The 12285-nt window shown below is 38.2% G+C and overlaps 1 protein-coding gene across 1 annotated transcript in view; it reads right to left on the bottom strand.

The window, feature by feature from the left end:
* The window catches only part of PIGN (phosphatidylinositol glycan anchor biosynthesis class N), a 105478-nt gene that overhangs the window by 76764 nt on the left and 16429 nt on the right, over positions 1–12285 (bottom strand). Inside the window, exons 3-5 of the mRNA XM_048310906.1 lie at positions 10875–10996; positions 9662–9760; positions 4921–5027 (exon numbers count right to left, since the gene is read on the bottom strand). Of these exons, the coding sequence (XP_048166863.1) occupies positions 4921–5027; positions 9662–9760; positions 10875–10996 (328 nt within the window). The remainder of the gene's footprint in view (positions 1–4920; positions 5028–9661; positions 9761–10874; positions 10997–12285) is intronic.

Raw genomic sequence — 12285 nt, 5'->3', positions numbered from 1 at the left:
AAATCATGACCAAAGTCCAGAGATATTTTAAATAAAGATACAAGAACGAAATCCAATTACATTAAATAGCAATATAATTATTTTTAAGGAGATTTTCATTTCCCGCAGAGATCTGTCCACCTGCACGTATTTGACCACAGACTGAGGAAGCTTTCCAGAGCACACGAGTAATTTGCAGGATACAATAAAACTCTGTTTCCTTAATTTTAATTAAATAAAAGGAAATCAAAACAAAGTATATCAAAACAGACAAACAGGAAACTCCCAAAATTAAATCCTAAACTGTAGATCAATATTAGAAGGCACACGTTTTTCTATCACAGAAAGATTAAGCAAAAGAAACCATTCAGAGGAAGGCAAGGCCTGAGCTTCTCTTCTCCCACCAGACAAGTCCCTACAACATTCCAAAAGCATCCCACTTTCCCAGTCCCAGCCACCTCATAAGCCAGAGCAGCAGCAGTCGTAAGAGTTTGCCCAAATTCTGGCCAATTACAAACAAGATGACTAAAGGAAGATGAGTGCAACCTAAGATGCAATGTCTTTTCCCAGAGCAAACAGTAAACTTTATCCCATAAAACTTAAAAAAAAAAATCATAAAAAACAACAGGAAGCTCATCACAAGGAGTGATGGCTGATAAAGGTGGTGAGTTGGCAAGCAGAATACCAAACACACTAAGGGCAAAAAACACTTCACCTTCCTCTGGATATTGCTAAACTGTTTGTCCAGAACTATCCTTGTATCTCCTGATAAAGGCCACTTCTTTTTGGTCCTCAGTGTTCACAAAACTTGAGTCCTACCTCTACTCAACACTAGTTTCCAACCCGTCACTATATTTTAACTATATCTTCCTGTCTCACATTTTTATTTTTGCTTCCCTTTTATTTCCTCTATTCAGTAACATTACCTCCACTGTATACGTAAGCTGAATCTCACCAAGAAGTTTCAGGGACAGCAGTAAAGAACTAAGAGGCTGAGAGCACTCACTTTTTCCAGTCTCAAGGAAAAGCAGCTAAGGAGAGGTCCCATTGTTGCATACAACCATCTACCATGAGGGTGAAGGGAACCTCAATCCTCTGATGGAGCCAGACTGATCAGAGGGCCTCAGAGATGAGACAAGGGGAAACTCACAATTTGGAATGTGGGAAATTGCAGTAAGACAAAGAGACTTTTAAAAATTATTTGGTAAACCATAACTATAGCCAAATATTGGAAGAGCTGCTTAAAAGGTTTGTCTGTAGATGCTCAAATCTTGACTGGGCAAGGCCTGAGCATGTTGCTGTAACTGAACCTCCTTCATGCAGAGAGCTGGACTCGAAGACCACTACAGCTGCCTTCCAAACTTCTTTTTAAACGACTCTGGCAACTTTTGTTTGATTTTCTGGCAACTAACAACAAAATTATGCACTGGTTATAACTGATATGCAGGTTGATGAGATGAACAGTAAGTTCCACATTAAAACATTTACAGCAAGCTGTGAACTTAATTATAATGTAATACTAATTAAACTACTACAACAGAATTTTAGTTATGACTGTGTGAAATCTTGATCTAATCATCTCCCTCCTCAGATGGGAGAAAGCAAAGAAAAAATAAAGACTACTTAGAAGGTCTAAAAAATGATTTACGGATGTCTGAACAAAACATGAACTTGAAAATGTTAAACATCTAAGTAGTTGGGAACCTTTTGTTCCCTCAGAGTCTTCCATGGAAGCATGATTCTTTAGTAGAGCTGATAAACTGTTGCTGACTGCATGTACTAGAGAGACCAAACAAACTTTTTCCTTTCACAAAGCTCCTTAATCTAGGACAACTTAATTTAATTGGCTGCTTAAAGCTGTGCACATTGATTTGTGCTGATGGGAGAGTTGTAATAGTTACGCCAGTTTTCGGACGTAAAACAAAAGTACAAAGGCAGGACAAGGCAGGTTTAGATCCATCGAGCATGATCATGCACAAGACACCAACACATTGAAAAGAAATCATACAACCATTGTACTGTTAATGAGAGCAGAGCTATCTGCATTGAAATCCACTGGCACAAATCAACATCCGGTCACAGCACTGTCTGCAGAGCTTCAAAGTTTAACATAATTCAGTTCTGGACTCCGTCCACTACCCTGCACAGAAGGGACAGTCTGAAGGCTTGGATGGCCTTTTTCCAGCAGAAAGGGGACAAAGGAAGAATGGAATACTGTGTTCAAAATGAGAAAAGAATAAAGGAAAAAAAAACCCACAATTTTTGGCCATCTGCATCTACATGTCCCTTTCAGTGAGAAGACATTAACTGAACATTTTGAGCATATTCTACCCTTTGATCATAATACATTGTGGTTAGGCCATTACTGGAACTCATCTGCAAGACTGAGTTCCTGGAGTTTTAAACTTTTTATCCAAAAAGAATGAGTTGAATCTTCCAAAACTATTTTCCACTAATATTTTTAAAAATGAGAAATGCATCAAGGAAACCTTTTTTTTTTCCCATTAGTTGATCTAGACTCCCAGTATTTTGCTCCTAAGTTTCTTAGCACAGTCTCAAACTATGATTTAGGTAAAGGTTATTTAACTGAGAATCACTGAGCCACATCACAGTAGATTAAACTCCATTCCTTAATAATTTTAAATGCTTCTTAGAAAAACCCAACAAACATACCAAAAAAACCCCAAACAACCCAAAAACAAACAAAAAAAACCCCCAGTCAATCAATTCCATGCCCATGTGGAACTCCAAACAACTCCCAAGTTATTACTGCACATTAAAATTGCTGAGTTTTCATGCTGCTGAAGATAAAAAATCCATACAGCCTAGTCTATGGTATATTTTCTGTCCCTAGAAAGGGTTAGGATCACCTTGTATCACAAGGAGACATGACAAGAACTATCAAGTGTTTGTCTTGAACTATCAAGAGCTATCATTTTTCTTCTAGTCATGATTTACACAAAGATACAAATAAAAAATAGTCAGTTTCCCATCTCCTGACAAATTTACCAGTAGCTGGCATTTTTAAAGAGAACAAGCAATTCGCACAAAAAGAGTGCCAGCACTAGCAGCCCAAACATGAATTAGCCATTCTTCATTTTATCCCCATTGTTTTTTGGGGCAGAAGAAGGTACAAGTGACCCTCACAATGCTTGGGACCAGCGGATTACACAGCAGAGAGGAAGTACATTTGGTGTCTTTTGCTTCTTAAAGAGACAGAAATCCAGGGACCACGTTGCCCAATATGAGTTAAACAATATATTGTTAAATACTCGAGATAAAACATAAAGGAGGAAAAAAAAAGAGTAGGCAAAGCAAAATTTAGATTCCAGCATACTGCCATTCCTACATATATATAATCTCACTAGCATAGCTGAAAGTTGTTCAAGCTATAATAGCAGAGTGACCTTGGTTTCAATAAGCCTCAAGTTTCACACTCCTGAAGCAATTGTTGACGTGTAGTTGAAGAGATGGTTAATGGAATGTGTGGCTTATGCCAGTCAATCAAGTCCTATCCATTCACAGTATGGAATTCTAGATGGGCAAAATAAGTCTTAAAAATAATGGTGCTGGCTCCAAGGAAAAAGTAATCAGTAATGACATGTATTTTAAATATATCATTACAGCTTGAAAGGATAAATGCCATTAGGTGTTCTGAAGCAAAAGAAAGGTAGTACCACCCTCACATACTTGTGCAGCTCCAAATGACAGCAGGGTGCAACTTCATGACAACAGCTATTCAAGTGTAACTGACAGCCTAATTTGATTTGTATTATTCATATGCATTACAACACACAACATGGCACAAGTGCACATTCAGGGAGAGGATGGCACTTAGAAAAAAACATCTTTTCACTTGCAAACTCAGAAAATCACTTCCTTTGAAAATTAGCAAACTACAATGAACTTTTGCACCCTATGTCACTGTTTAAAGCAGAACCACCCTTCACTTACTGAATAGATGATGATTTGGTTTATTGATTTATTTTGTTTTATTTTTTGTTTGATTTGATTTATGCTGGTTAGCTATACTAATGCATACAGCCCAGAGGCCTTGTGAAAAATGTTTTAAGTCTTAAATTCCATTAACACTGTTATGAAATCCAGAAAGTAACTCACTTAATTGCTTCAGTGATACAGATATTTATATACCAATGCCCACGACCAGCATTTCTTAACCCAGAATAAGTGAGGCAGCATGGAATAACATAAATATAGGAATTAATGAATAATCAGAAATCATGTGCTTGGACTATTAACACTTATGGTGACAGTGTCACAGAAAACAACAGTCATGAACCAGCACTGACCCAAGTCAGCTGAGCACAGAACCACATCAACAAATTCTACAGCTCTATGGCCTACCCTGTCTCCATACCCTCGTCCCCCAAAACAAACTGTGACTCCTCTGGCAGCCACAGCATAGTGTGAACCACAGTGGAAAATTAGGAGCCAGCTACATCTATCAAGAAAAGCCACACTGAACTATTATAGTCAGGGTACAAGCTTGACAAAAAAAGTAAATAATATTGTCCATTTTGCTTTCATAAGGAAGACTTATCATTTCTGCCATGCTGCAATACCTGTTGTAAAGTCCTTAACTAATTGCATTCAAGATCTTAAAGGGGTCTGTAGTACTCCAAGATGGGTTTCACATTATAGGCAAACAAAACAAAGAAAAGCCAAGAATGTTTTTAAAGGGTACTTTTATTCATGTTAGTTTTTTAATTAGTATTGACTGACAAATACTTCCTTTAAGCATCCATTACACTTGTCATGAAAGTTGATTCAAGAAATTTTTACTTATGACCCCAAGTGATAGGTCTTTCAAAACTTTCTTACTTTCTAATTCTATGATAAAGCATTTACATGTTCTACGATAAAGTTAACATGCAACTGTGCTTTTTATAAACAGGTAGCACAAAAAGATTCTCTGCTTACCTTAACATGATCAAAAACCCATATGTCAAGCTTGGCTGCATCTTCTGCTCCAAAGTCTTCACTTTCTGCTGCATAACAAAATGTATAAACATGATCTCCAGTAGCACCTGCAGAAACAATATAGATAGCATACAAGATACAAGGTTTTTTGCTTTTCTCATAGTCAAAAATACTTTCATGCACAGGAGTACCAAGAATCTACCAAGAATGATGATCCTGAAAGAAGTCAAAGAAATTTTCTCCTTATTTTAAACTTTCCCATAATTAATCTTTTTTTGAAGCCTGGATACCATTTTACCTCATTAGCTTATCAGCACCTCAGAGGAATGAGGAACAATGTTATCCAGTATGCTCAGGCGAGGAAATAAAATATGGAAAAGCAGATAGGTGAAACCTAAACCCCAGTTTAAGCAAATTCAACAGAATTTGGTTTTGAAACAAAGAATTTCACTGAGAAACTTCCAACCAGGGAAGATACATATTCATAGTCTCATTTGAACACAGTTTTGGGGGCAGGCTGTTTAAGAAAAATATGCTCCGCTTTTGGTACTTCAATTGAATCATAGAAGACAATGCCTTATCAATGAGGTCTTTTCCACAGGAAAACATCATATATCACATATAACAAAGGCATCAGGAGGGTTACTGTATATCAATTCTAGCTATCAAAAGCCCAGGGGACAACTTCAGGGAGACAATATTCAAACTCTCCATCTTTTATAAAACAAGCATCCAAAACAGAAAAGGAGGAACTACTAGACTATGTTCAAGTCACAAAGTACAACACAAGGGCCACTGATGTGCAAACACATCATCTGGATAATGTGACTTCATTATCTATTGACTGTCAAGGGAGCAGAGAAGGGAGCAGGCAGGGGGAAGACAAAGACTGGCAAGAAATTAAACTTCAGAAGTCCTGAAAAGATTTGAAGCTAGGTGAAGTTTAATTAAACAATTCAGTCAATGGCAGAGCTGTTACAGCTCAGGGGTGCCATTTATACTGTGACTATGTAAACTCCCAGAGGGGAAAATGTTCTTCGATCAGTTGATGGCCAGGGAGAATATATCTGATTTGCTGGATGTACAATTATATAGTGCAGCTCTGTAAGCTTCCAGGCTTGTGAATGAACTAACATCCTAGCATAAGGGAGCTACTTAGCCAAGATTATGTGGAAACCCACACAGAGGGTTGCAGGTATTTCAGGCCAGGAAGATGAAAGCTGGCACAGATTTTCTGGTGCAGCTCTCCCCTACACCCCGGAGATGTTACTACTACTTATAACACAGAACACTCACTGCAGTTCTCAGTCTAAAAGAAAAGGAAAAAAATACTGCCAGGCATTAAAAAGTGAATTCAGGAGCTCCAATTGGGGGATAAATCAGTTCAAAAGAAGAAACAAGTCCTGTCCATCACTGCCAGGATGACTGATAGTCTAAGAGGATAGAATGCTGTAGTGTTTTTCCACAGCGTCACAGCAAACCTGAGAAGTCCTTCCTTGAGAAGTGCCACACCAAAGAAGCCAAATGACAGCACACAGTTAGCAGACAAAGCAAAGGAACACATCTACCACTTACCCATTTCTAATTTCTACCAAAGCACTGCTATGAAGAGAAACAGTGGCAAAGTGAAGTCATACCAGGAAAGTTTTGAAGTGGCTGCATAGCTTATAAAATAACTGTTTCTTTATTCTTTGGGGGTTTTTTAGTAAGAAATTCTATTACACAAAATTTTATGAAGTATTACTTTAGTTCTGTTGTTTGAGGGGGCAGGCAACAGTATGACAATGCTTTTTTAAAGTCTGAGAATGAGGAAGCAAAGATGGGATGGATAGGGAAGTAGAAGAAAGCTAGGGATGAAAACATCTTTTAGAGGCAAGCACAGAGCTCTGCTGGGTTTGATGATGCCATTACACTATGGGAAATAACTGGAGGTGCCAGAAACTTCCAAACAAGATACCACCTATTGCTTTTGCTCTCTTCTCTGCCACTATATCTCGGCATCAATATTCAAATATTAGGATCAGGGATCAAGTTACCACACTCTTACAATAAGATTTACGTCCCGCTGAAAGTTAATGTCTTGCTCTGCTAGGGGGCAGTTCCTGTGTCTGACAAGCCTGCCATGGGTCAGAGTCCAGACCAGCAGGAGAATTTGCTAGCAAATTTTGCAGGCACAAAAGAAGGGGAAAAAGAATAAATGCAGAAAGACAGTCAGACACTGAGCAGGACAGAGTGTGGCCATCAGAGAGCTGTCATCAAATCCAGCCATGCGAGGGATATGAGAAATTCTGCACTGTTTAACAACAAGGAACTAAACCAGAAGACAGAGAGGCCTGTCTGTCCAGAATAACCCTGACAATGGTTTTTCCCAGTTGTTCCCACAGTTTTGATGATAGCCATCTTCATACTCAAGTTAAAAAAATGACCCTAGCCTTTCTGGAAGCTTCCAAAAAAGAGAGGGGAAGCCCACAAAGCAAATGGCAATCTGGGTGCAACAGACTAGTATCTTCTTCCCTTCAGAGAAGCAACAGTCTCAGCTCCTTTTTCAGCATGACATTTAATACTCTGGAATATACTCCAACCCCGACTGCTGACAGAACAGTGCAGGGTTGGATTTTTCAGGTCAAACCTCAAATCCTGGCAAGTCTAGAAGAGAAACTCAAAGTTTTAAGGAGTACTCTGGAAACAAAATAGGCATTTTTAAACCACATTACTTTTAGATCATTTCAAGGTTATAATCTAAAAACATCATAGAAAATAAGTTTAAAATTAGCACTGTGAATTTGTGTATCTTAAGTGAGTTTAACTATTAGAAACAAATACCTTTTATTATTTTTATATACTCAAGATACAAGCGTACTTCAGACATTTTCTCAGACTGAAATACTAATCACACAGTCATTAAAACTTTGACAAATTTAGATTTCACGTATACCTATTTTCATATTTTAAAAAATCTGTGAGCATTTTTCTTTACTTCCTTACAGGACTCTCAACTATTTTCTTGAAATATCTATTTTATTACAACAAAAGTACCAGGAGAAAATAGACAGTGACAGGAAACAAAGGATTTTCCTATCCTTCCCAAAACACGGCAGGTGTCATATAGTCTTTATGCAACATCCAATGCAAGTGGTGAAACATTAAAATTCAGAACATTTTGGCATGATAAAATATACACAAGAAGAGTCCTGCGGCCTCACTAATTTGCAACATGAAAAGAAAGGGGCACATGGCTTAATTTCTCTCTATGTCCTTCTTGGCTTTTTTGTAAAAGTAAAGATAAAGAATGAACACTTGATTCCTTTCCCTTCTGTATTAGAAAACTTGGCCTCTTTGAAAGAAAGGGAACTCTTTTTCTAACTAAATGAAGTTAATCTGTCTTTCTATCATGAGAAACCATGATTCATGTTCTGACACAGCATCTCCTTCACAGATACACGGCTGCACTTTAACTTTGCCAACTTTGGGAAGTTTTCCTCCCCCCTGCAAAAGGAAGCTGCATTGTTGATACCACTCAGAACAAGCCATATAGAGAGTATTATCCTTGCACATCTCTTCAGATAACATCAAAGCTGCTCCCAAGTCCTCTGCTTATCATCTTACTCAAACAAAACCAGTAGAAGGACAGGGCTCTGGGAAATTCTTAAATTCCCCAAATATTTTCCCAAGAACATATTCCTAAAAACACAAATAATCTGTGCAAGGGCAACTACCTTTCCCCTCTCCCCAGCCACCATCACACTATTTCTAAATACAAACGGCAATCTGAGGTCGTGGGAAATTACCATGAGATATTTTTACAGCTCATCATAAATTTATGAGGCTTAAGCAAAGAACAGAAAATAGGGGCGTGGGGGGAATGTCAGGATGTGAGGGGGAAGACACATGAGTTCAGAAAAAGTTCAAGAATCATCATGAGAAAGATGATGTATATTTTTTCTAAACCAATGTTACATTCCACTCCTCCCCTGCCTACCCCATTTTTCTTATTTGTCAATACCAATGCCTAGAGCAGAGCAGCAGCATATGCCCTTAGCTTGTCCCCTTTCACTTCAGTCTGTTTATTCTGAGATTATGTGAAAGGGTGTATATGCACTCATTCTTCCAAGAAAACAACAATATTAAACTTGGAGAACCTTTAAACGTTTGAAGTGTCGCTCAGCAATCTCTGCATGCTCAAACACCAATTGCACTGGGCTGACAAGACTTTAACAAACTGCACACCACGGGCAATAGACCTCAGCTTCAGGAATAGTACCAGGAAGTCCTTGCATTCAGTTCTTCCCCTACATATTAATGTTCTGAGTAGAAGTAGGATAACCCACAATAAGCTACTTCTCCAGCTCCGACACTGAAAAAGCATGGCTGCAGTTCTATCTCCCAACTCACTGGGAGCTGCAGACATACAAAGAAAAATCCCAGCCACAGGCTTGCAAAACAAGAGCTTCAAACCTCAACAAAAAAAAAAAAACACTAGGTCCTTATAACTAAAGGTGTGTTTCTTTAGTATACTGACAGAATTAGCTAAGGTCTATTTAAATGAATGAGTAATAAATAGGGATATCCTCATCAAAAGCTTGCTTCCTTTCCTCCACCCCATCTTCATTTCACAAACTAGAAATCAAGTATACAGAAATACACAAACTGAAAATACTCACCTTCTTCTCTAACTCAAAAAATCTAAGTCTCTCTTTTACTACCTGACTATGTGTTAAAGATTCATAAAATTAAGTCTTACCTTTTGCAAACATTGGCAAAATATCTGGGCTTCCCCAGCTCCAGGTATATTTACTTTCATTGAAAACAGAGTCAAATTCTACTGGATTCTCCTTCCATCCTGTTAAATAAATATTTAAATAAGCATTTAAATGGCATTGCCAGAAGCTCTCACTGACTGTTAAAATTGATAGTCCATGCAAAATGTTGTAGGGTTTTTTTATAAGTTTCCCCTATATTATTTCACAATGAACTCCAATTTGTGAATCTTGATTTTAATTCCATTTCAACATCTGTTATAATTAGCTCCCCGTTCATTGAGAAGTTAACCGAATACCTAGGCCAATCTCATTATGCAGGGTTTCAAACAGGCAAAGCACACAGCTGGTTTACCTTCTAAACAGCTAAAATTTTCCTGAATTCTGCATCTCCTGTTGTCTGAACTCAGCTCTTGGCATTTCGGGCAGTAAGGTACACACCTGTACGTTTTCAGAAGTCATGTCACACTTCCTCACAATAAAACCTTCAAGATTTTCTGTTTCCACGAAAAGGCAATTGACAGAAATAGAGAGATGCTCTTAACTAGGTATTCCTGCCCATCCTGCATTTGTAGTGGTTGTCAGAAGGAAGAACCTTTTCATTAGGAACATGGACAAGACCAAGTAATTCCTCTCGCCTTCCCTGTCCGAAACCAACACACATGACTAGTGTTGAGGCCGGTAAACGTCGGGGAAAGCAGAGGAGCGCACAAAAGACCAAGTCAGTAATTTGAAGGGTTGTTCCATATAATTAAGCCCCAAGCACTCAGTAACAGCTCTGGACAAAACACATGCTTGGGGCTTCTGCTTTATTTTGGTCTCCAACTCAAGCCAGCAATGGTTCAGCTGAGATACTGCAGCTCATTTCTTGTTTGAAACATCTACTTAGCCATACCCTAGAGTATCCCAAATGATAATTGAAAACTCTGTTACATGAAGAGGTGAGGCCGTAAGATACTTCTGCTTTTAGGCTCAGGGTGCTAAATTCAACCATGTTACAAAATATTAATTTATGTAAGCTATTTTCCTAGCTATCAATATTAGAAGTAGGAAATCCATCCAAAATTACTGTTTTCTAAATGATCTTGGCATATAAACTACAATGCAGGTATTTATCAATAATCACCCAGAAGCCCAGCACATCACTGAAACACCTTACTTTGGAGGACAACATTCAAAGCTTTAGGACCAGCTTACCTTTAGCAACTGCACTGACATCTTCATAAAATCCAGCTATAAGTGCCACGTGCCCCGGCCTGGATTCTGTTGGGACCCGAGTGTGAGAGATTCCCCAGCTGCCATTATTCTCTAGAATACTCCTGAAAACAGGATTCAAGGCAGTTAACGTTCATGACTTGTTGAACTACAACAAATTGCAGATAAAACGAGTGACCGGTAGATGTGAGGCAGGAAATGAAAAAAAAACCCCTAGACTAAAACAGATTTTCATCACCACCTGCTGTGCAGTAAAACAAGCAGAAGATTAACCTGCAAGTAGTTCTATATTATAACACTGCACAGAGAACATTACTATTGTGGCCCATCAGCACTGCAAACAGATGAGTTCAGCTGGTGTTCTAATACATTTAAAATTAACATACTGGTTTTTTCTGCTCCCTTCCTCTTTAGCTTCCTTTTTTTTCTCCAACAGATTGTTTCTGCCTGGCGTTACTCTTCTTTGTTCTTTCCATTTAGTCTGAAAGTGTCTAGTTCAATCTTATCTTACTCTTTAAATACACTCCATTATAATTAGCTCCTGTGACCAGGTCTGCTTTTATCTGTGCTGAATCTTGGAAGAAACACCAAGAGAATTCGAACCCCACATAAATCTAAGGTGAAAATAATCTTGGCAACAAGAAGAAATTTAAGTAAACCTTGCATCTTTTTCAATTACACTGAAGTGAAGGAGAATACCTGCTCACCATATACACAGAAATACATCAAGTGTCTAGGGTTTATACATATACAATAAATAGTTACAACAGATAAAAAGCAAAGAAAATAGAGGACAAAGCCCAAGCATAAGAAACAGCCTCATAAACTATTCTCATCTGCCTAAGATCTGAACAGCTGGAGCCTGTCAGGAAGCAAGACGTGAGCATTACCATACGCTGTTTTCTTGTCTCCACCTTCTGGAAAGAGAAAGATTCACTGCTCGCTGTCAGAGCAAGAGGAGAAAGAAAACAAAACACAACAGGACATATCTTACAGTGATTTTTAGGAAAAACCAGCAGAATCTTCTGAACACATTCAAAGCAGTTTTTAACAGTCAAGTTACCAGGAAATTATAATTTTGTTGTTCATGATATCAGCTACCAAATTTGCTATGTTTATGTGTTTTAGCCCAAGTAAATTCTAAGTTCATGCCTTTAAACAACCTAAAACTTCAGGCTCCACTCCAAGCTTGCAGCATTCACTGTTTGTTTGTTGGGGGTTTTTTAAACTCATTTTAGACCTCACATTCTCAGACTTACTTGAAAGTTCACAGAACTACCTGGAATAGCCCAAATATTACAGTGTATAAAAGCATATAGAGACACAGCACTCTAACATGTTATTCCTAACTCTCATCTCAGCTAGGAGATACAGTAAGTCGTACTGAAAAAAT

Source organism: Corvus hawaiiensis, chromosome 1 (assembly GCF_020740725.1).
Source record: "Corvus hawaiiensis isolate bCorHaw1 chromosome 1, bCorHaw1.pri.cur, whole genome shotgun sequence".
In the NCBI taxonomy this organism is placed as follows: Eukaryota; Metazoa; Chordata; class Aves; order Passeriformes; family Corvidae; genus Corvus; species Corvus hawaiiensis.
This window is presented reverse-complemented; position numbering and strand designations above follow the sequence as displayed.